The sequence below is a fragment of the Notamacropus eugenii genome, chromosome 3 (genome assembly GCF_028372415.1).
Source record: "Notamacropus eugenii isolate mMacEug1 chromosome 3, mMacEug1.pri_v2, whole genome shotgun sequence".
In the NCBI taxonomy this organism is placed as follows: domain Eukaryota; kingdom Metazoa; phylum Chordata; class Mammalia; order Diprotodontia; family Macropodidae; genus Notamacropus; species Notamacropus eugenii.
In genome coordinates this window covers 276,701,407-276,725,146 of record NC_092874.1, presented here as the reverse complement: position 1 = coordinate 276,725,146, position 23,740 = coordinate 276,701,407, and the positions used below count along the sequence as shown (strand labels likewise).

General features: G+C 41.0%; 1 protein-coding gene across 1 annotated transcript in view; it reads right to left on the bottom strand.

Annotated features, from left to right (window-relative positions):
• Nucleotides 1-23,740, bottom strand: part of PLXNC1 (plexin C1) — a 223,545-nt gene that overhangs the window by 161,440 nt on the left and 38,365 nt on the right. Inside the window, exons 4-5 of the mRNA XM_072655595.1 lie at nucleotides 23,560-23,694; nucleotides 21,942-22,042 (exon numbers count right to left, since the gene is read on the bottom strand). Of these exons, the coding sequence (XP_072511696.1) occupies nucleotides 21,942-22,042; nucleotides 23,560-23,694 (236 nt within the window). The remainder of the gene's footprint in view (nucleotides 1-21,941; nucleotides 22,043-23,559; nucleotides 23,695-23,740) is intronic.

The following is a 23,740-nucleotide window of genomic DNA, read 5'->3' as shown; positions in this document are numbered from 1 at the left end:
ACCTACATGTTGGCACATGACCAAGGCAGGAATTTGTAGTGTTAACCATGAATATTTGTTCTAAGGATTCACAATGGAGGGGTGGGAGGAAGAACAGAAAATAGATTTTTGTTCATTGAAAAAAAATTAATTATGTTTTTATTTAAGAACTCAGGCTCACTTCCACAGCAAGTTACAATGTGATATCAGAGCAGGACTTGTGGAATTTATAATTACTACTAATACCAACCAGCACTGATATAAACTTTAGGGTTTGCAAAGACTTCTCGAAACCATGATCAAAGTGAGGCAGAAAGCAAAAAAACAATCATTCCTATTTTACCAACAGGGATATTGTAGCTCAGAGAGATTAAGAATTTGCCCAGGGTCACACAGCTAGTGGCAAATTGATTCCAAGTACAATGCCCTTCCTACTATATTATTTTGCCTCAAAAAGTACTTAGCTCAAAAATGAGTAACATTGTTCGTTTTTTTTTAAACTCAAATCAGAGGGTACTTTTATTTATTGGTTAAAAGTTCATTGTGAAATCAATAAGAATATTAAAGCAGTTAATTTAATTGTTTTAGAACCCACTGTTTAATTCAAAGGTGACCTTTAATTAAAATTCATTGTTTTTTTAAAGCGCTGAAACAGGTCCAACTGGCCAATTACAAGCAGATCAGTTCAGTATATTATAATGAAAAGAATGCTGGATCAGGAGTCAAAGGCTTGGTGGTGGAATCCTGTACCTTCTATTTAATACCTCAATCTAGCTGAATGAATACAAGAACACGCGTACACACACACACACACACACACACACACACACACATATGTATATAGTTGTGCATAAAAACTCTGATCCAGCTTGCTTTAGGGTATTACAGATTCAAGAATATTACAAATTGAATCACATAGTTCCCTAATTCCTCTGGTCCAAAAGAAATTCTACTATTCAATGTTTTACCTTCAGCACATTACTTAATCTTCTGTAGGCTCAGTTTCCTCTAATGCAAAAAGGACATAATACCTTTCTACCTCCTTGGAATCAATAAAGCAGTAGAAAGAGAGGTAGGTTTGGAGCCAGTGGATTTGAATTTGAATGACTTCTTTCATTTACTATATCTGTGACTTTGGGAAAGTCTACTCTTTGGGCCTCAGTTTACTGTTCTGTCATGGCTTCTAAGGTCATTCAGAGCTCCAAATGAATGGACCCAAGAACCCAGGTCTCCTGGTTCCCAAGTCATAGCTAAGGTCAGAAATACTGACCTTATGTATACTTATTCATATACTGGTTATAGTTATCCATCCCATATCTTGTCCCTATATCAGTAAAATACCAGATCCAGTCGAGTATATATGTATACACACATGCATCTATAATCAAACATTTCTCAACAAATTTAGGAGAATAATCTAAGGCAGGAAGGTGCAGAAAAAGAGATTTCAATTAGGAACTAGGTCAGAGATCTGGGTTCTCATCCCAATTCTACCTGATGAGTTGATCCCAGACAAGTTATTTCTCTTTTCCGGATTTCAGCTACCTCATCTGTAAGATTAGATTAGAACATTTCAAGCCCCCACCCTCTAGCTCCAAAATTATATGATTCTGAGGAAATGTATATATTAGAAAAACAAATACTGGACTGGGTCACAGGAGTTCTTGATAGACCCTTCATAAAGGCTTCACAGCTTCAGGCAGAGCCTGGGTCCAATTGTGGCCCCTGAAAGATAACAACATAAATACTATGATAAAGATGGCCATTCCCAGGCGGGCTGGGCCAATATTGGCATTAGAAAGGTACACCACAGTGTATGCCCAAACACAAACAGATGTGCACCCTCAGATGGGCTAAAAACAGAATGCAGCAAATGCCGTGTGGAGAATCATGAGGCAATGCATGAATCAGAAGTTTTTGTTTACCCTTGAATTATGGAGGATAATCACTTCTGAGCTCAAGAAAGACTGCTCCTTCATCATGAGCACCAACACATCCATGGTTCAGGGACCCATGATTATATTGGTTTGAGTATTTTCTCTACAAGAATTGAATAGAATCCCACCACAAATTCAAAATGGTCTGAGAAAGCTGTTGTTGTTGTGGAGGTATTTTAGTCATGTCCAACTCTCTGTAATCCCTGTAATCTCTGTAATTGGGGTTTTCTTGGTAAAAATATTGGAGTGGTTTGCCATTTCCTCCTCCCGATCATTTTATAGATGAGGAAACTGAGGCAAGCAAGGTTAAGTGACTTGCCCACAGTCTCACAGCTAGTCAGTGTCTGAAGCCAGATTTGAACTCAGGAACATGAGTCTCCCTGACTCCACACCTGTGCTCCACCTAGATGCCCTGTGGCCAATCTAGTAACATGTATTTCTGATTTTACCTATGACTTGGGGAGATTTGGGTTCTTCTCTTAACTCTTACTAGCTGTATGATGACCTTGGCCAAGTAACAACTTCTGTCTTTCAATTTCCTTTTCTATAAAATAAAGGAATTGGATTTGATCATATTTAGGTCCCCTCTAACTCAGAAAGTCAAGAAGATCTAGATTCAAATCCCACCTTGGAAACATGCTGACTGTATGACGCTGTGTAAATGATTCACCCTCTCTGTGTTCTAGACAACTCTCTAAGACTCTAAATTTCTGAGAAAGTGTCAGCCGACATCAGTAGAGTATTTCCTTACTCAAGAATTTCTATAACAATGAAATTACAGATCCAGTCCCTACATCATCAATATTATCATCATTTTTCATCCTACTAATCTTTTTTTCTATAGAAGTTTATTATTTTTATTCATCAAAAGATTATTAAGTTATCATTGGCATCCACCAAGATCTTCTTCTGATGCCTTATTTGAGTATTTCACCCCACAATATTCCAGCTACTCCCTATAACCAGTGAAATCCCAAGTCCAGTCCATATCACTGTCCCTAGATCAATGAAATCCCAAGTCCAGTCCATATCACTGTCCTTAGATCAATGAAACCCCAAGTCCTGTCCCTATAACCAGTGAAATCCCAAGTCCAGTCCATATCACTGTCCCTAGATCAATGAAACCCCAAGTCCTGTCCCTATAACCAGTGAAATCCCAAGTCCAGTCCATATCACTGTCCTTAGATCAATGAAACCCCAAGTCCTGTCCCTATAACCAGTGAAATCCCAAGTCCAGTCCATATCACTGTCCCTAGATCAGTGAAACCCCAAGTCCTGTCCCTATAACCAGTGAAATCCCAAGTCCAGTCCATATCACTGTCCTTAGATCAATGAAACCCCAAGTCCTGTCCCTATAACCAGTAAAATCCCAAGTCCAGTCCATATCACTGTCCTTAGATCAATGAAATCCCAAGTCCTGTCCCTATAACCAGTGAAATCTCAAGTCCAGTCCATATCACTGTCCCTAGATCAATGAAATCCCAAGTCCTGTCCCTATAACCAGTGAAATCCCAAGTCCAGTTCATATCACTGTCCCTAGATCAATGAAATCCCAAGTCCTGTCCCTATAACCAGTGAAATCCCAAGTCCAGTTCATATCCCTGTCCCTAGATCAAAGAAATCCCAGGTCCTGTCTCTGTCTCTCTCTTCACTCAGACATATGATTCTATAAAAACAGACTCCTTGAACTACGGATATCCAGTCAAATCCCACGCCTATACTTAAAGCCTTCTGGTCTGATAGGCCCCCTGACCAGCATGTTGAAGAGTGCTTGGCACAGAGCAGACCCTTGATAAAAGCTTGTTGATTGACTGACCTGCTAGAATTTCTAATCTATTGGCAAAGCCTTCAAAGCTCCAGGGTCACCTCGTGCAATGATGATTCATCCAAGAGGCTCAGAGTTTCAGAGATAAAATCATAGTTCTGGGGTTAGAAGGATGTTCAGAGGCTGTGTGGTGTAACCTTCTCATTTTACAGATAAGAACCTGCAGCCTGGCAGTGGGTGGGTATGCCTTGGTGATGGCCGCACAGGTAGTGAGCCCCAAAGCTGCCCTGGTGACCCTGCTCTGGAACACGTCATTCCGCAACCTTTCCTCTGCAGTCATATCAATGGCTGAGCCTGGACAGGGAACTGAAATGCAGCTGTAATATACTGAGGTCATAAGAGATTTCTTGGAAGTTCAATTCAATCCAGGTGGGTTCCATCTATAATAGCATCTATTAAGCACCTACCATGTACCCTGGGCAGTACAAAGTGGAAAACAATTCACTCTGACAAAGCATAAACAAATCTCTAACCAATGAATTCCCTGTTCCTTTCTACTGTTTGTACCCTCAGTCTTGGGTTGTTGTAAATGTGGGAGCCAGTATAATTCTCAGGATGGCTGAGGGAAAAGCACTTTGCAATATCTGAAGTGCTCTCTAGAGATGAGTGGGCACCTAAGTGGTGCAATGGGTAGAGCACTGGGTTTGGAATCAGAAAGACTCATCTTCCTGAGTACAGATCTGGCCTCGGACACTTACTAGCTATGTGACACTGGGCAAGTCATTTAACCTTGTTTGCCTCAGTATCCTCTTCTGTCAAATGAGCTGGAGAAGGAAATGGCGAATCACTCCAGTATCTCTGCCAAGAAAATCCCAAATGGGGTCATGAAGAGTTGGATATGACTGAAAGGATCAAACAATAACATAGACACGAGTCACTGTTGTTCTTGTTAATTATACAGCCCCAATAGTTTCATGTTAATAGTATATCAGAAAAATATAGGGGGTTCACTGCCTGTATTTATTTCTTGAGGTCCTAAGACTTCTTTGTATGAAGCAAAGGAGTTGTTGACCCATCACTGACCACACAATGGTGATCGGATATATGATATAGACCTCAGAGCAGAAGTAAAGGAAAGAAGATAAACCCTAAAGAGACTTTGACTTCCTTCTGCCTTAGCACATGCTATCCAACAGATTCCTTTAAGAATAGTCATATGATGAAATCTGGACAGGGTGATTGTGTCCTGTCTTTGATATCAGCCATCACTTAAGTTAGAACAGCATGAGGTAATGTTTTGGGGGCTCAAACACAACTTAGCTTTTCTTAAAGCATAAATGAGATAGATTACATTCCAGGCATGGGATCACTTTCCACCACATAGATAATTGGTTCTTTCCCTGTTTGACCTGGAGAAGGAAAAGCAAGATCCTTGAATAGACAGAGACATTCTACAAGAAGCCGTTTCATGCTAAGCCCAATGATGAGAAAGAAAATACCAAGGAATGAGGGTGGTGATCAATAGTCACTAAGGATTAAACTCAGTCCTTGTGCAACATCCCTCTCCTCCTACCAGGAGATGTGGGAATTATCAGCTGCACCCTAGGAGTGGAATTTTTTTTTCCTGTGGACCTAGTTGTAGTTAACCCTTTGTTGCAACTTTCAGCAGCCCTGGACACCAACACCTAACTGGAAGTTAATATTCCAGGAAGTCCCTAATTTAATAAATTCACTTATGTTCCAAAAGTTTCTCTGGAAGCCATTCGCTGGAACTTGGAGTGCACATTCCTACAGAAACAATGTGATAAATAGTGGATAAGTTCCTAAGTTCCTCCCTCCTGAGAATGAAACTTCTTCCTTCTATAGAATCCATAAAGTGATGGACATACTCGAACTCAAATGGATATATTCCCTCATTCATCTAGTAAAGGTACCCATCCCAACCAATGCAATGTACCAAGTTGGCTTTCCCAGGGAATGACTGAATTGCTTTGTTTCGTTTTTTTCCAGGAGTTGTCTTGGATTTGGACTGGTCTCTGCACATCCTGTTACCCAGGCCGCCTTAGATGAATAGCATGCTTTCCCAAGGCAGCTGTCCAGGATCAAGCCTATAATCTGTAACCATGGAGCAGACTATTCACACATACTCAACTACATGACAGCTGGATTAGTATCACTTATAGGGTGTTCTAATCAACTGAACAAATCAGCGACTTTAGGAGAGGGTGTCCCGAAAGTCTTAGTGTAGGTGAAAGCTATGAAAGCATCTAACCTTGTTAAGACTTTTGGGATGTATAGTTAGAATCACAGAGATAGAGCTAGAAGGGACCTCACAGATCACCTAATCCAATGTGCTCAATTTACAGATGGGGAAACTGAGGTCCATAGAAGTGAAGTGATTTGCCCAAGATCAGATATAGAGGCAGAATCAAGAACCAGAAAGGATCCCAAAGGACATCATGATCAAACACTTCATTTTACGGAGAGGAAAAATGAAGCCAAGGGAGATTACGTACCTTGCTCAAGGTTACACAGTGTTGGAGGCAGGATTTAAAAACATAATAGCTAGCCTAATAATAACTATTATAGCGAGCCTTTATGTAGAGCCTGTCAGACACTGTGCCAAGTGCATACAAATATTATCCCATTTGATCCTCACAACAACCCTGGGAGGAAGGCAGTACTACTATGATCCCCATTTTGCAGTTGAGAAAACTGAGGCAGACAGAGGTTAGATGATATGCCCAAGATTACACAGCCACTAAAAGTCTGAGGCTGGATTTGAACTCAGGCTTTTCTGACTCTAGGTCCAATGCTCCATTATGAACTTAGGTCCTCTGACTTCAGAGTCATCCATATCACACTCTCTCTTACTCATCTGGTTTTCTTTATGGGTGATCCAAAGGAAAGTAAGCACCTCAGGGTGTGTGGGGGAGACAGGGACGATTTTTATTATTTGCTTCTATATCCCTAGTCCCTAGCACAGTGCCCGGCACACAGTAGTCATTTAATAAAAGATGGTGAAATAAACTGACATAAGGATTTATCAAAAGGTCAGCTAATTGTTTTTAAGCTTTACTTAACTCAAGAAGGATTTCTTAAGAAATTCAGTTCATTCTTCAATATTAATTATTGAATTATTTGAATTGAATGACTAATTCAATATTAATTAATACAGATTTAAACTAGAAAGGACCTTCAAGGCTAACTAATCCAACCCCCTCATTTTACAGATCAGTAAACTGAGACCCAGGGATATGAAGTGCCTAATGCTGCACAGGTAGACGTGATTAAGGCTAGGATTTGAAGCCCTTTCCCTATGAGCTCAAATCCAGTGATCTCTCCACTTCAGTACACTGAAGTTCCTTGGGTACCAATGGACCATCTACCATTTTTATGAAGATCTCTAAAGGGTTCCAACCCACCTATTGCCATCTTATTTACATACACTTAAACCCAGCTTCGTGGGCAGTTTCAGTGGATAGAGCATGGGGCTTGGAGTGAAGACTCATCTTTCTGAGTTCAAATCTAGCCTCAGACACTTACTAACTGTGTGACCCTGGGCAAGTCACTTAACCTTGTTTTTCTCAGTTTCCTCATCTGTAAAATGACATAGAGAAGGAAATGGTAAACCACTCATTATCTTTGCCAAGAAAACCTCAGTTAGGGTCAGGAAGAGTTGGTCATGAAGAGGTAGACATGACTGAAAAAATGACTCACCCACAATAATAAACCAAGCTTCACTAAAGTGAAAAAGAGATATAAAAGCTGTGAAGTATGGGCTTTGGCATTGGTTAAGTGGTCTATGGGACTGAAGTGTAATGAAAAAAATAACAAAAATATTAGGTGGCAGCTGAAGACCAACAAACCACAAGGCAAGTGAAACATGGTATAATGGAAAGGGAGTCGAGTCTAGACTCAGATGACCTGGGTTCAAATACCAGCTCTGTCACTTAATATCTAGTTAACTTTGGTTAAGTTACTTAACTTCTGTGTTTCTCAGTTTCCTCAGGTGTAAAATGAAAGCCTCTGAGGTTCCTAGATCTATTAACTTATGTACGATCTTAGGTTCTTTGTGCCTCAGTTTCTTCACCTATAAAATGAGGAAATTGAACTACATGATCTCCAAGCTCCCTTCTGATTCTATCTGTAGCCTATAAAGTTTACAATACATTTCCCTATTCTCAAGTCTATCTAGGCAGGTCATCCCCAAGGAAAATGGCTTTCCTGAAAGAGACTCAATGGAGATTTCTGATGTCCATTAAATCAGCTTATTTCTTGGGCATCTCAGCTTCATCCCCCCACTTACTTACACGAGAGCATTTTGTTTTCCTTTTTCTCCTTAGGAATATTGGCGCTCGGCTGATAATCTGGGCACCAATTTAGATTAATGTTTCTATTTGTGAAAGTATTTCACTATATTTTTGCTCCGTGGCTAGATAACTATTTCTGAGCTGGGCTACATTTGAATTATTAATCTATTTTCTGCCAACATGGAGAAGGGGGAGTCTACTCTTTAGAGGAAAGCTGATGCTCACGTGGGTCAGAAAACTCGATGTCACACATCAGAAGATGTGCACTCAGGGTCTTTAGGAGCTGTAGCTCATAGGACTAAGGCCTCCATCAGATAAGAACCTCTAGGTTCTACTTACTCAAGCTTGAAATGGAAACTCCAATCTCAGAAAAGAAACTGTTATTTCCTGCTTAAATTTCATCAGCTCCTCTAATCTAATGGCTCAAGTACAGTGAATGGTCCCTGGAGGAATCTGATAAATGAATAGTAGGTAAGTAGGTAGAGGAGGGGGTTATGGTCACCAGACCAAAGGACTCCATGTTGATAGTAATACCAACTTTGTCACCAGAAAACCCCAAATTAACACAAGGAAAGCAACAAGAGCAGTATCTTTCTTAAAGCCCAGAGCCTTGCCTCAGGGGTATTAGTGAGTACATGCTAGGAAGTGTAACATCCCAAGGTCATTTGCTAGATATTTGAAATGGATGTTTTACATCTTAAGCTACATCTAAGGCCTCAAGCAAGGCAAAAAATAGCAATTTCCTCCTTCTTCAAAGCTGGTAATGAGGCCAGTCCTGCAAAAGGACAGATGTCCTCCTCTATTCAGTACACGAAATAAGAATTCTCAATGATTGATCGGCCATCAAATTGAAGGAGTCTGTAGACAGAAAAGGGTAATGCCAACACTTGCACAAGTCATAAAAAATTTTTTAAAAAATCCTAGCTGGGAAAACTCAGAAAAATCAGATTTCAAACTTTTACTTTCTAACATTATCCTATATAACAATGAAGTTTTTGAGGGGATTCCAATATTGACAACAGGGAACAATGGAAAGGATTCTTAACTCAGCACCATGGCAGCGGATTATGAGGCCATGTCCTTTCATTTCCTACCTAGATAAGTCATTTCGTCTCCTTGGGCTTCAGTTTCCGGATCTGTATAATGGGAGTACTGGACCAGATGGTCTCCAGGGGCTCTTGAAGGCTTCAAACATAAGAAAGGACTAGCAAAGGTCATACTTTATTAAATGTCAAAATAGTACTTAGAGTTTAAGAGAATCGAAATGTAGGTAACACATGGAGACTTGAGAGACATCATGGTGAAGATGCATTCAAATCTTACTCAATAGTTGTGTGATTCCAGACAAGTGTCTTAAACTTTCTGGTCCTCAGGCAAACCCCCAAGACTTACCCACTAGGTCATAAATGGGTTACCCTTTGTGACCTTCTACATTAGTAGAAAGCTTTCCCATACCAAGACATCTCTATACTGAGGATATCACAGGTACTTTGTACTTTGTACTTTGTACATTTAATAATTCAGGGTCCAAAATACTAACATGTTTTGTTCAGGAGAAAGAACTCTGGGGCTTTGGGTAGCTAGAATATTCACCTACATGGGCCAAATTCATCAGGTAACCGATCAATACACTTCTTTGCTATTCTGCTATTTCCTGCTAATCCTGAAGGGCTGAAGGAATTGGGAATGATCACTTTAGAAGGCTCTGGGGGCCACCCCAAGGCTGCAGGTAGAACAAGGATTACAATCTCTTTGGCCCCAGGCAGAAGAACTAGGAAAGATGGGTGGAGATTGTAATGACTTGTGCATATATGAAGGTCTTCTCTCCCTAAAAGACCCTTTAAATGAACCCCAGCACCTTGAACAGTGCCCAACACATAACAGACACTTGTGGACTGACCCACGGAAGAGGCAAGACTTATTTGATGTCAGGGGAAAATCTAACACTTGGAGTTGAGGTCTCCGAGCAGATGTTGGGATCCCACTAGGGTATGCTACAGGAGGAATTCTTTTTCAGTTATGGATTGGAATAGATAGCCATTTCAGCTTGGAAATCCTGTGGTTTCCCTGAAGAGAAAGAAGGACATTGTCTTAATCTGTGTCTGCTTGAGGCCCAGATCACCAGTTAAACTAATTCTGTTCATAGAACCAGATGTTTATCTTCGTAATGGGATCCAATTAGTTACCTGGATAAGTTAGGCTGGACAGGCAGGTATAGACAAGAATCCAGTGGGGTCAAGCAATGCCCCTTGCAGAAACTATAGCTCCTGGCCTCCTCCACACACACCCTAGTCTTCCCTCCCCAAGAGACAACCTTGAAGCCCCTGTACAAGGAGGAGGGATTGGCTGAAGAGAAGACAGAGATTATCTTGGGACAATTGCCAAGGACTTTCTTTCCAAAAAGGGAAACATCTTTGACCAGCTTTGTATTTGCCTGTCGTGTATATGTGTGTGTGTGTGTGTGTGTGTGTGTGTGTGTGTGTGTGTGTGTGTGTGTGGAGAGGGATCTCCCACTACACATTCATTCCTAGACAGGGGGTAGACATGGAATTCTGGGGTCGGATTGTGATTGGTCTGGCTGTTTCTGGTAGAAGAGATGATCTGTTGGACAGTTTTGAATTTGTGACTTGACCCACATCACACTGGTACTAAGTGGCAGAGCCAGGATTTGACCCCAAGTATTAGCATCCCAAATCCAGCACAATATACACTGTACCACCCTCCCTCCCAAGGGCTGTGATAATTGGAATAGTTTGGGCATCTTGGAAAGGCAAACTTAGTTATAGAATCCCCAGACTTGGAGTTGAAAAGGATCTTGAGAGAATTATCTAGTCTGACCCCATTGCTTTATGGATTATAGGTCTCAAGAGACGAAGTACCATCTTCCTGATCAAACTGGAAACAAATGGTAGAGGTGAGATTTGAATTCAGGTCTGAGTGAATGAGTGGAAAAAGCACTCATCTTTTGACTTTTCTATTTGTATTCCTAAGGCTTAGCACAGTGCCTGTCACACAGGAGAAGTTTAATAAACGTTTAGTGATGGCTGTTGTGGAGCAGTTTCATTTGTGTCCAACTCTGTAACCCCATTTGGCAAAGATACTGGAATCTGCCCTTTCCTTCTCCAGCTCATTTGATAGATAAGGAAACTGAGGCAGAGTTAAGTGACTTGTCCACGGTTACACAGCTAGTAAGTATCTGAAGCTGGATTTGAACATAGATCCTCCTCACTCCAGGACTAGGGCTCCATTCACTACACCACCTAACTGCTCATTTACTGATTAAGTACTTACAATGTGCTAAGCACTAAGAACTGGGATAAAAATATAAAAACCAAAGAAAGTCCCTGTCCTCAAGAAGCTTATGTTCAAATCAGAAAGACAAGATAATTTATGCTTTCCATTCAAAGAAATAAATCAAACATGGATCCCATTCCCACCTGTTCCTGCCTCCCTCCCAAAACACCAACTCACTAACATTAGATCTAGAACTTGTCCATCAGTTTTTGGGTTTTTAGTGGGCAACAGATCTCCCCAAAATTGCTATTTTTTCTGTTCACTTTCAAACATAAATAAAACTTTGTCGGAAGTATTCTTTACGCAAAAAAAAATATAATTTTGCCCAGGTGAAGCTTAGAAAAGCAAGGCTGCCAGGCCCTGTTTCCAGGTAGTCTGTTTGCGAGTGGCAGTGAGTTGGGCACAGGACAAATGAGAGGTCACAAAGACAAGGGAAAACATTTAAGGAATTTTTAAAAGCAAAATCAATATGTGCTTATGGAAGTACACTCTGCCTAAGATAAGGTCATTTTAAAAAAATCCATTCCATTAAAACACATATTTACTAAGAGGGGTACTACTAATGGTATTTGTTCAAACTCAGAGAACATCAATTTAAAAGACGATATATGGAGAGAAGTAGTTTGAAAGGATTACACCAGCTCCCCTTTTCCTGGCTCTATCAGGAACAGTGCCATGGGCAGTTAAGGGTGACCGTGGAATTTTGTTCTATCAGAGCTTTCCCACTGCTAAAAGGTATGGGGGATCTTTTGGTAATGCCATACCATGAGATAGGTCAAATATCCTAGAGGCCTACGCACACTGTATCAATGCTTCATCAGGACATTCGGAGCCAGAACTAGTTTGAGACAAATAGAGCTTTGCCACTGGGTGCTAACATCCAGAGGGGGCACATTTGCTCCTTGATCCATTAAGTATCTTTCACATCTTGGTGTCTTAAACTGGTCTATGTTACTGAGTAAGAAGTTCTGTCACCATGGCATTCCTTTACAAGGTCCTGCCTTCCTTCCTAACCTCCATAAGGACTAGAGCTAGATTTTTCCAAAGTCACAGTGGTCTCCATACCACAGCTGCCTTCCCTCTAAGTTTTGATCTTTTTTCCTTCAGGTGAAAAAAATTACTACCAATGGATCACAGGATCATAGATTTAGAATGGGAAGGGACTGTAAAGGCTACCTAGACCATTATACAGATGAGGAAACTGAGACCCAGGGAGATGTGATTTGCCCAAAACCATATAGGTAGTAAGCATCAACTTTGGTTCTCTAGCCCAAAAGCTAAAGAAAAACGGAAGAGGATCCATGTTCAGGGAATCTCCCTCCCAGCAGGAGCTAAGTTGAGCGTAATTTCGGTCTCACCAGCCTGGATTTATGGGGCTCGGGACTCAGCCACGCAGTGAATATCTCAGTGGTAGCTAACGAAAACCACATCTGCTCAAGGAGATGTGGGACAACCTGAATGCATCCATCCCCTAATCCAGCTTTCGGGGATGGCAGCCTGGATGGTTGCTGAAGCATTGAGCCGAATGTCTTCTTTCACCTTTTCTTATTAATGTCAAGTCTTCTAGTTTATCACCTTCTGATGCCCCCGTGTTTGCTTTCTGATTCTCCTCGGATGGCTGTTGACACTGGCTTATCTCAACTGCTGCCTGCTGACCCTTGGACTTTCGGATTATCCTCTGGAGGGTGGTAAAATGAAAAGGGAGGCAGTGGGGGTCCTAACAGCAACAACTCCCTGGGATATTCCTTCCTTCCTTCCTTCTTCCTCCCATCAGTCTTAACCACACAGGCTAGCATCCCACCTGCTTCGAGAACATTAGCAGGCACAAAGGGATGCTCTGATCAGTGTAGCTTACCAAAATCTCTCCCAAAGAAAACCTCAAACCCTCTGTCTTATTACTAGGGGGCTAAGGAGAGTGGGGACACAAAACATTGCAATTCATTAGGTGCCAAATTTGGAAACTGAGCAAGAACCAGGCATAGAACATAAGGGAAAATCACAAAGGAAGTCTCTTTTCTCCCTGATATCCAGCCAGACACTGACCTGATGGACAATGGAATCTGTAAGGATACATGTGAAATAAACAGCATTTTAGAAACAGGATATAATCTAGTCTAGAGGCAGTTAGGTGATACTGGAGTCAGGAGGACATGAGTTCAAATCCAGCTGTGTGATCCTGGGCAAATCACTTAACCTCTATTTACCTCAGTTTCCTCAACTGTAAAATGAAGATAATGAAAGATGAAGCAAGATAGTAATTTTAAAGCCCTTAGCACAGTGTTTGGCACATAGAAGGTGCTATATAAATGTTAGTCACTATTAGTATCATCATTGTTATTGAGCACGAGACCCAGAGTCAAGAAGGCTTGAATTAAAATGTAGCCTCAGATACTTCCCTAGCGGCATGACCCTGTACAAATCATTTCATCTTTGCCTGCCTCAGTTTCCTCATCTGTAAAATGGGTACCATTATAGCCCCCCCCAGGGTTGTTAGGAGTACAAAATGAGATATCTACAGGGTGCTTAGCACACAGTAGACACCATATAAATGTTAGCCAGCAGGAGAAGCAGCAACAGCAGCAGCAGTAGTAGTAGTAACCGTAAAGCCCTAGAGAAATACTAGCTATTATGACTATCATAACTGAAAAGAGTTCTGTACACTTCACCAAAGAGCCATGACTCAACAGCGTTAAAAATCCTTCTACTAGGGAAAACAACATGTGCCTCGATGTCAATATACAGTCATTTCAGCCAGGGTATACACAAATAACTAGGAGAATTCTATATATAGAACTTCCTTTTGGGGTGTGTGTGTGTGCGTGCATGTGCATGCGTGCATGTGTGTGTGTGTGTGTGTGGAGAGCAGGAAAGAACTAGAAATATAATAGGTACCCATTGATTAGGGATTGGCTAATCAAACTTTTGTATATAAAGGCAATTGTTGTACAATAGCAAATAATGAATATGAAAACTACTTGGGGAAATTTATAGAAATGGGCAGAGAGTATAATAAACCGAATCAGGAGAATAACGGGCACAATAGCTACAGTAATGTATGAAATAACAACACAAAAAGGAAGTTAAACTCTGAGTGACTGTAATAACTAAGTGTGGTCCTGGACATAATGAAATATCCTTCCTTCTCTGGACAGAGAGTAGAAAAACCAGCTGGGGGGAGGGTGCAACACATCCATGATCAGGTAGGGCTTCTCTACAGTTTGTTGTAATTGTTTATCTTGGGTTTAAGGTGGGGTTCCCTTCTGGGGTGGGGAGCTGTTGTCCACCCAGAAAGGATAGTGATGTAAAAAAACCAAAAGGTATTGATAAATGTCCTTTGGAAGAAAGGATGAATTATTATTTGATAGGAATCTATCACATATAAAAATATATGCCAAGCGTTCCAAACAAAATGGTAGCAGTATTCTATCCATAAGATTGGGGGCTCCTGGAGGTCAGGGACTGTCTTTTCTTGTATCCCATGGTGTCCGGCATACAGTAAATGTCTAATAAATGTTTATATATTGATTGGTTCTAAAGCAGAGGCATCAAACATGAGGCCCCAACACTCCTGAATGAGGATGTGATTAGGAAATATTTAATAAAATAAATTAAAATAAAACATAATATGACATTTTAAAACTAAGTCAATATGTGGTCCACAAGGATTCTCATGTGTGGTTTAGGGGCCCCTATTTCTGAGTTTGACATTTCTGTTCTAAAGACTCATTCCTTCTTTTTCAACCCAGTGGGACTAAGGGGTGGGTGATTGGCTCTAATAATTAGGAATTAAATAATCTTTCATGGGTTGACCTGGACACGTTGTTTCCATGGGAAGTCCATTCTGAGATCCAAGCAACAACCTTACACGGCGGCTTCAGGAATGCAACCTGATTCTAAGCCAGCAATAAAGCACTTGTGCGATGCCTTGACCATAATAGGTACTTAAAACATGGCTGTTGAACTGAATCTTAGCAATCTCCTTCCTGGAATGATTATGTGTTTCAAAGACATCAGATAAGAAAAAGAGTGGTGAATCATAGTTTAGGTACACAAGACACAGTAGTCCAAGACCACAGTCATCTACTATTTGATAAACCCAAAGACTCCAGCATCTGGGATAAGAACTCATTATTTAACAAAAAACTATGGGAAGTCTGGGAAACAGTATGGCAGAAACTAGCTATAGACCAACATCTCACACTGCATACCAAGATAAGGTCAAAATGGGTTCATGATTTAGACATAAAGGGTGATACTGTAAGCAAGTTAGGAGAGCAAGCAATAGTTTACTTGTTAGATCTATGGGAAAGGGAAGCATTTATGACCAAACAAGAGATAGAGAACATTATGAAATACAAAATGGATAATTTTGATTACATTAAATTAAAATTTTTTTACATAAACAAAGCCACTGCAATCAAGATTAGGAGGGAAGCAGAAAGCTGGGGAACAATTTTTAGTCAGTGTTTCTCATAAAGGCTTCATTTCTAAAATATATAGAGAACTGAGTCAAATTTATAAGTCATTCCTCAAATGATAAATGGTCAAAGGACATGAACAGATAGTTTTCAAGGGAAGAAATTAAAGCTATCTATAGTCATATGAAAAAAATGCTCTTAATCACTACTGATTAGAGAAATGCAAATTAAAACAACTCTGAGGTACCATCTCACAGTATCAGATTGGCCAACATGACAAAACAGGAAGACGGTAAATGTTGGAGATGTGGGAAAATTGGAACAGTAATGCACTTTTGGTGGAGATGTGAACTGATCCAACCATTTGAGAAGTTTGGAACTATGCCCAAAGGGCTATCAAACTGTGTATATCCTTTGACCTAGCAATACCGCTCCTAAGTCTGTATCCCAAAGAGATTATCAAAGAGAGAAAAGGACCCACATGTACAAAAATATTTATAGCAGCTCTTTTTGTGGTGGCCAAGAGTTGGAAACTGAGGGGAAGCCCATTAATTGGGGAATGGCTGAACAAATTGTCATATATGAATGTAATGGAATACTACTGTTCCGTAAGAAATGATGAGCAGGCAGACTTGAGAAAAAAACTGGAAAGACTTACATGAACTGATGCTGAGTGAAGTGAGCAGAACCAGGAGAACATCGTACACGATAACACTGTGTGATGACTAGCTATGACAAACTTAGCTCTTCTCAACAATATGACAAGCTGAGACAATTCCAAAAGACTCATAATGGAAAATGTTATCTACATCCAGAGAAAGAACTGTCAAGTCTGAATACACAACAAAGCATAGTATTTTCACTTTTTTTGGTTTTTCTTTCTCATGGTTTTTCCCTTCTGTTCGGATTCTTCTTTCACAACATGACTAATGTAGAAATATGTTAAATATGATTGTACGTGTACAGCTAATACCAGATTGCTTGCTGTCTTGGGGAAGGGAAAGGGGAGGGAGAGAGAAAAATGTGGAACTCAAAATCTTATAAAAGTGAATTTGGAAACTATCTTTACATATAATTGGAAAAAATAAAATACTATTAAGTATGGGTGAGAGATGATATCAGAAATCTGATCCAGGCAAGAAGCAACCTTGAACACTGGTGGTGAAACATACTTCCTCTCAGCAGAGAGGTGGTGGACTCCAGGTATGGCAGGAAGTCTACATTGTCAGGAATGGCATTTGTTTGTTTGGCTTAGAGTTCTATGGATAAGAATTGGGAATTTTTAAAATAACAACACTGATAATGATATGAGAGAGGTGGAGGAAGGAGAAGGGGAGGAGAGAGAAGAGAGGAAGAAAGAGAGTGGAGAGAGGGAAAGAAGGAGAGAGGGACAGAGAGCTTATCTGTTTATATAGACTCATAAGACACTGAGTTGGAAGATCAGACTCAGAAATGTTGCACATCCTGGAAGGTAAGTGTGCTGAAGGCAGGGGCTTTTTCATTTTGTCTTTGTACCCCAGGGCTTTGTTGAGAGTGTGCCTAAATAAATGCTTGATAGATTAGATAGTGCCCTTGAAATGTGGGTAACCAGATACACACACACACATTCATACATTCTCTCTCTCTCTCTCTCTCTCTCTCTCATACACACTCACACACATACACACACACACACACACACACACACACACACTCAAATTCTGCTAAAGTTGAAACTCAAGTTTCAACAATAAAAATCCCAGACATCTCCATGCCTCTTGTATACCTAATTGCTTTTATCTGTTTATATGGAATGCCCATTTTTCAAACCTGATCAAAAGCAAGCCTTCTTTCACATTCTTCTTTCTAAACACGTAGGCTAGAACTACAAACCTCCTCCATTGAGAAAATAAATTATTTTTTCCAAATAAATCTGTGACATTTAAAATAAACACAGTGGGATGGCTCCGTGGTTCTAAGAAAACATCTCCTTTTGCAATACTTAATCTTGACTGGTATTAGGAGCAGGGTCAAACAGAGAAATCTGGAAGCCAAAAATGATCATGAGGGGTGGATAGGAGGCTTTTTAGATCTGGGACTCAGGTATTCTCTAACTCATCCTCTTCCCCAACCAAGCTTTCCTTGTTCCTAACATCCCTATCGCTACTGAGGGCACCATCTTCCCAATCAGGAGTCACAGCTTCAGTGCTTGTACCAAACCCACATACACATCTCATCTGTTTTCAAATTTGGTTGATTCTACCTTCATGACATCCCTCAAATACATCCCCTTCTCTCATCTGATACTCCCCCAGCCTGATACAGGTCCTCATCATCTCATACCTTGACTACTGCATTAGTCTGGTGGCTGGCCTCATAGGCTCACATTTTCCCATTATTATACTCCATCCTTTCCACTCAGCTGCTAAATTGATTGTCTGAAAGTGCGGGTCTGACCGTGTCACCCCCTCCTGGCTCCATTCCCACTAAACTCCAGTTTCTCCCTTATTTCCAAAAGGATCAAATATAAAACCCTCTATTTGGCATTTAAAGTCTCTCACAGTACAGTCCCCTCCTAGGCCTCCTTGTAGCTCCTCACCCAAGATACTTCATCTCTGTGCCTTAACACTGGCTGCACCCCATGCCTGGAATGCTCTCCCACCTCACCTAAAACTCAGTTCAAATTCCACCTTCCACCAGCCTTCCTGGACTCTCCCCACTCCCTCCCCTTCCCCATTGCTAACACCTTCATTCTGAGATCACCTTCTATTTATTGATTGCTTCTTACAGATACGCAGTTATTTACATGTTGCTTCCCCTATTAGAATATAAGCTTTTTGAGGGAAAGGATTATCTTTATCTGTTGTACCCACAATGCCTGATACCAAGTATGTGTTTAATAAATGCTAAAGGACTTTACTGAGATAGAAAAATCTCTCCCAGCCACGTCACCTGAGTCCAAATGCCCCTAATATAGTCACTCCCTGACTAGGAGATGACTCTGGAGTCAGATCTCACACTTGGAATGTTTCATTTGGATCACAACTGAGCTAAATGACCCTTCCATTTAATATGAGGAGAGGGGTTATCCTGGGAACATTCTGTGATAGGGAAAAAGCATATGATATTATTCTATAAGATCTAACTCCACTTTATTAAACCATTTAAAAACAACTAGACATAAAGAAGGGGAGGGGGATGACCCTACCCTTTGTCTCTATTTTCATCTAACCTAGTGACAAAAGGGGATGTTAAAAATAATTTGTTCCAACCTCTCTTGTCAGATGATTTAACCTACCTAAAGGTCCTCATTCATTCATATTCTCTCTTTCTTGCTCACTCCCTGGCTCCCATCCCACCTCCACAGTCTCCCTGGTACTACACCCCCACCTCTCTCCTTACCCCATCCCCATTACTCTCCCTCTAGCTTACCTCCATCTCTTTCCCCATCCTCACCCCATTTCTCTCTCTCTCTCTCTCTCTCACACACACACACACACACACACACACTCAATAAAAAGACTAGTCTTTCTCAAACAGCCTATCCACCAAGGTAGCCCTTCCTTGTATTTTTTTTCTTTTAAAGCCAATCAGGACTAGACTGTACATTTTAAAAACTCCTCTAAGGCCTATGGTCAGGGAAGGGATGCTTCTCCCTGAGGGTGTCATTAGCAAATCATCTCTGTTAGAACAAAAGACCTCAGACAGGTCTTTCAGGGCTTAAAAAAAAAAATTGTCTTCTCTCCCCCAGGCAGATGGGGGTATGTATAGTTCCTTCCAGGACCACTAACAAAAAAGGCAAACTCTAGATATGAGGTCCCCTGAGACTGACATCCCCAGTCCCCCATCCCTAACCCTAGTATACAAACTCAGGCAAAAAAAAACAAACCCAAAAAACAACCTAAAAAATAAGCCATAAAGGGAATGGATCCAAAAACTCAGCGCCAAGGTGCTTGGTGGGGCTGGCACAAATGAAATGCGTTTTCATGATCAGTTAATTTTTCAAACCCCAGTCTTGGGCGAGACGCACGAGCCGAGAAGAAGAAAATGTTCCTACCCAATTACAATTATTCATGAGAAGCTCTCAGGCTGGGCTTCTTTTCTCTGCCAATAGTTCTTACTAACACAGCCCTACGAGGACGAACGGCCCCATGATAAGGGCAATTACTGGGATCCCTGAACCCCAGTTTCAACTTCTTGCAACAAACCCTTAAGGACACCTTCTCCTTTGTTCATTTTTGACTTCTTGAACTATTCCTTGCTGTCCTCTCTTTATTTCCATCTTTGCCCACCCATCCTTCTCCCTCCATGTCTTCGATTTCTCTTTCTCACCCCCCTCTCCCCACCCCTGGGTGCTTCCTCTTATGCCTTGCATTTTTCCAGGTCCGTTCGGCTTTATTTGCTCCCCCCACCCCAACCTTTACAAACTTGAAAGAACCAAACTGACAGGGATTGTTGCCCCCCTCCCTTCCTTGTTTGAGCAATGTCAATGTCTTTACTCCTTGGTTCTATAGCAAGAGCTAGAGAACTGGGTTGCCATGGTAACAGCGGATCCAACCAGGCCAGTCCCAGCAATGCAAGAAAACTGCCATGACGGGGGAAAGTAGCTACAAGTCGCCATGGAGCTCGGGTGGGCCCCAAAGACCATCATCACTCAAGACAAAAGACATGCATCTCATGCCTACGGACAGAGACGGGATGTCAGACCCATCCTGGGTCTAATCACAAGACGACACCAGCAGTAGCAACATTACTCCCACTGAGCTAAAGGAATAAATTCAGCACTGATGATTTGTCTAAAATGTTCAAAGGTTTCTGTTCTTTTTCATTCTTTTTGAAGGCTCTTTTGCCTCTCTCTCTCTAGAGAAACCCTGATGATGAATCCAGAGGAGGGGGAGGCAGACACAAGGCAGGGTCCCCAAAACTCAAGCAGCCCAGGGCAGCCCAAGAGAAACAACAAGGAGGAAATGGCCTGGGTTATTCAAGTTGCTGAGAATTAATTAGGTTTACATAATGACAATTCAATTAGTTCTGAGAGAAGAATATCTTTATATTTATTCTTATTTAAATTATTCTGCATAATTACAGGGTTACAAAGGGTTATGTGCATATATAATATAAAGGGTTATGTCCTTCAAAAGATGTAAGCTTCTTGAGAGTAGGAACTGTTTCATTCTTTTTGTCTCCCCAGCACCTAGCACCATAGAGATTTAATAAATATTCACTGACTGAAGTATATTGTTTTGGCGCTCTTAACCAAGTAGGCAGAAAGGTGGTACAATAGATAGAGTGTTGGGCCTAGAGTCAGGAAGACCCGAGTTCAAATCTGGCCTCAGACACTTCCTTGTTGTGTGACCCTTGGCTGGCCACTTAGCCTCTATCCACCTATCTGCTCCAATGGGGGTAATACTAGCATCTACCTCGCATGGTTGTTGTAAGGATCAAATGAGATAGTATTTATAAAGTGCTTAGCACAACACTTGCCACATAGTAGATGTTTAATAAATGCTTATTTATTAATATATTATTATATCATATATATAATAATTATATGATACATTATTTTTTATTAATGCTTATTCCTGTCCCCTTCCCAAGCTGGGGATAAGCTCTCCTGATTGGTAGATGAGTAAGTGGATTAACTCCCCCAACAAAATATAAAATCTTTGTTTATTCTTTCTTTTCTCTCTTGGTAGCCTCATCTTAGAACATAGTTAAATCCTTAATAAATACTTGTTGAAAAAATGATTTAGCGAAACTCCACCTCAACCCACCATACGGCCCCAGACCATAATCCCATCCGAGGCACCCATAAGCAGAGGACAACTACCTGACTCAAGCATCTCGCTCTCCGGACCACAACTCCTTCCCTATACCCTACTCCTTGTATGTGTCGACACTACTCCCACAGAGCTAAAGGAATAAATTCAATGTGGATGAGTTGTCTAAAATGTCCAAAGGTCTGTGTTCTCTCTCATTCCTTTTGAAGGCTCTTGCCTCTCTTTCCAGAAGCCCCGATGGTTGATCTAGAGGAGAGAGGCAAAAACAATGCCAGATCCCAGAAACTCTGGCAGCCTGGAGTGGTCCAAGAGAAACAATATGGCAGAAATGACATTGCTTGTTATTATAAATGATTTGCATCTCCATTTGACTGAAAGGGTAATACTTATATCCCCAATGCTTTGGGAGTAACATGCTGTCTACTGCCAGATTCTTGTTTTCCAAAATGAGCAGTGAGAAAGAATCCAGGAAATACCTTTGGAGAGAATGACACCAACCACAGTGGGGATCCATTGCTGTCAGACACGCTGTACAGGACTGATGATTTTTGCAGTTGGCCATGGGAATTCTTCTAATCTAGAAGTGAAAGTGACAACAACTCAGAATTATAACCAACATGGTGGCAGAAACTCACCAGCATGTCTAGTGTGGAACTCACAAAAGGCATATTTATCAGTTTAATCTTTGAATTCTTCAGCAATTAGGAGTTATGTTAAAATATAAATCCACAGGAGTCTTAACATCAGGTCCCCTGGTTTTCACATGGTCAATAGGACTTTAGAAGTCAATGGAAGTGATGTTGAGGAGGCCAAAAAAAAATGGGGATGCTGGTGGTGTTACATGGAGGTGTGGACATTCAGAGGAGAACCAGACACCAGACAGTCCCCACAGTATCCTCAATTATGGCCGTATCCTTTCATCTCTTGGATCATACCTCTCTGCTCCCACACCAGACTGAAGCTGGAGATGGGACCTAGAACGTCAGATAAAAAGAGGTGGATCTGATGGTTTTTTGGGGTGCCCACCAACTCTAAATCCAGGATTCTAGGATGGGATTTGATGATCTGGTGATTATCTCATTCTTGGGGCTACTGAGCCTCCTATGACCAAGAACCTGGAGCTCCAGAACCATCCTAAAAAGCAGGTCATAGCACTGATGTCAAAATCCGCCTCCTGAGATCATGGAGGCCCAAGTACTTTGTGAACTACAAACCTCTATACACACATAAGATATTGCAGAGACAGAGCACGTAGAGACCTTAGAAGGTCATCTAATCCAACCCCCTCGTTTGACCATTGAGGAAATTGAGGCACAGAGAGTTTAAGTGACTTGCCCAAGGTCACACTAGTAGTAAATGTCAGAGCTGGGATTTGAACTCAGGTCCAATGATTCCAAGTTCTGTATTCTTTCTGTTATCAAGCTACCTCCAAAATTTGTGTAGGCAGAAGGGCAAAATACTAAAATAACCAAGCGACCTACACAGCAAAGTAAAACATGACACACATTTCATTTAAAAACAAAAACAAAGAACTTGTATTCCAGCATGGTACATCAGCCTCTGGTCCGACATTATTCTCCGACACCAAATTCACAGGGACGTCCCATAGGGTAGATCACTAAACCTATATAGCCATCCATCTCGGAGACAAAAATAATAACAGCATTCGACATTTATAAAGCGCTTGAATATTCTTCAAAGCCCTTGACAAACATAATCTAATTTGTCACCGCCACCACTGCCACCCTGGGAGGCTGGCCGTACAGGTATTATTAAAAGTGCTCAATCCAGCACGAATGGCAAATTCAGTTACCCTCCTCATGCACCCATTTGCAAGCACACCCCCACCTTTGAAAACTCTGGCTCTGAAAATATAGCCAATAATAAAAATGTCTAAATAGGTAATATTTTCTAGTTACTTACTGACAGTAAGATTTTTAAATTCGATTCCCGTGAATTGGTGCGGGCGTATTCAGAGTCTCCAAGCACTATTTAAACTGTGCAGTTCAAAGGGAATGCTTCGCTGCTGGAAAATGACATCAATTAAACAATTTTATTTAGAAGTCGGGAGCTCTGGTGGGTGTTTCTACCTACCTCTTTTCCAGATGCTAGGTAGATGTAGGTATTATTCTCTGGGTCAGGAACAAGTTTGTGGAAAACAGGTATTTCTTCTTTAATTTCATAGATAACTTCGGGGCAATTGGAAGTCAAATTCTCACCAAGAATAACCTATTTTTTTTTTAACAAGAGAAATAAAATTTCTATTAAATTCTTT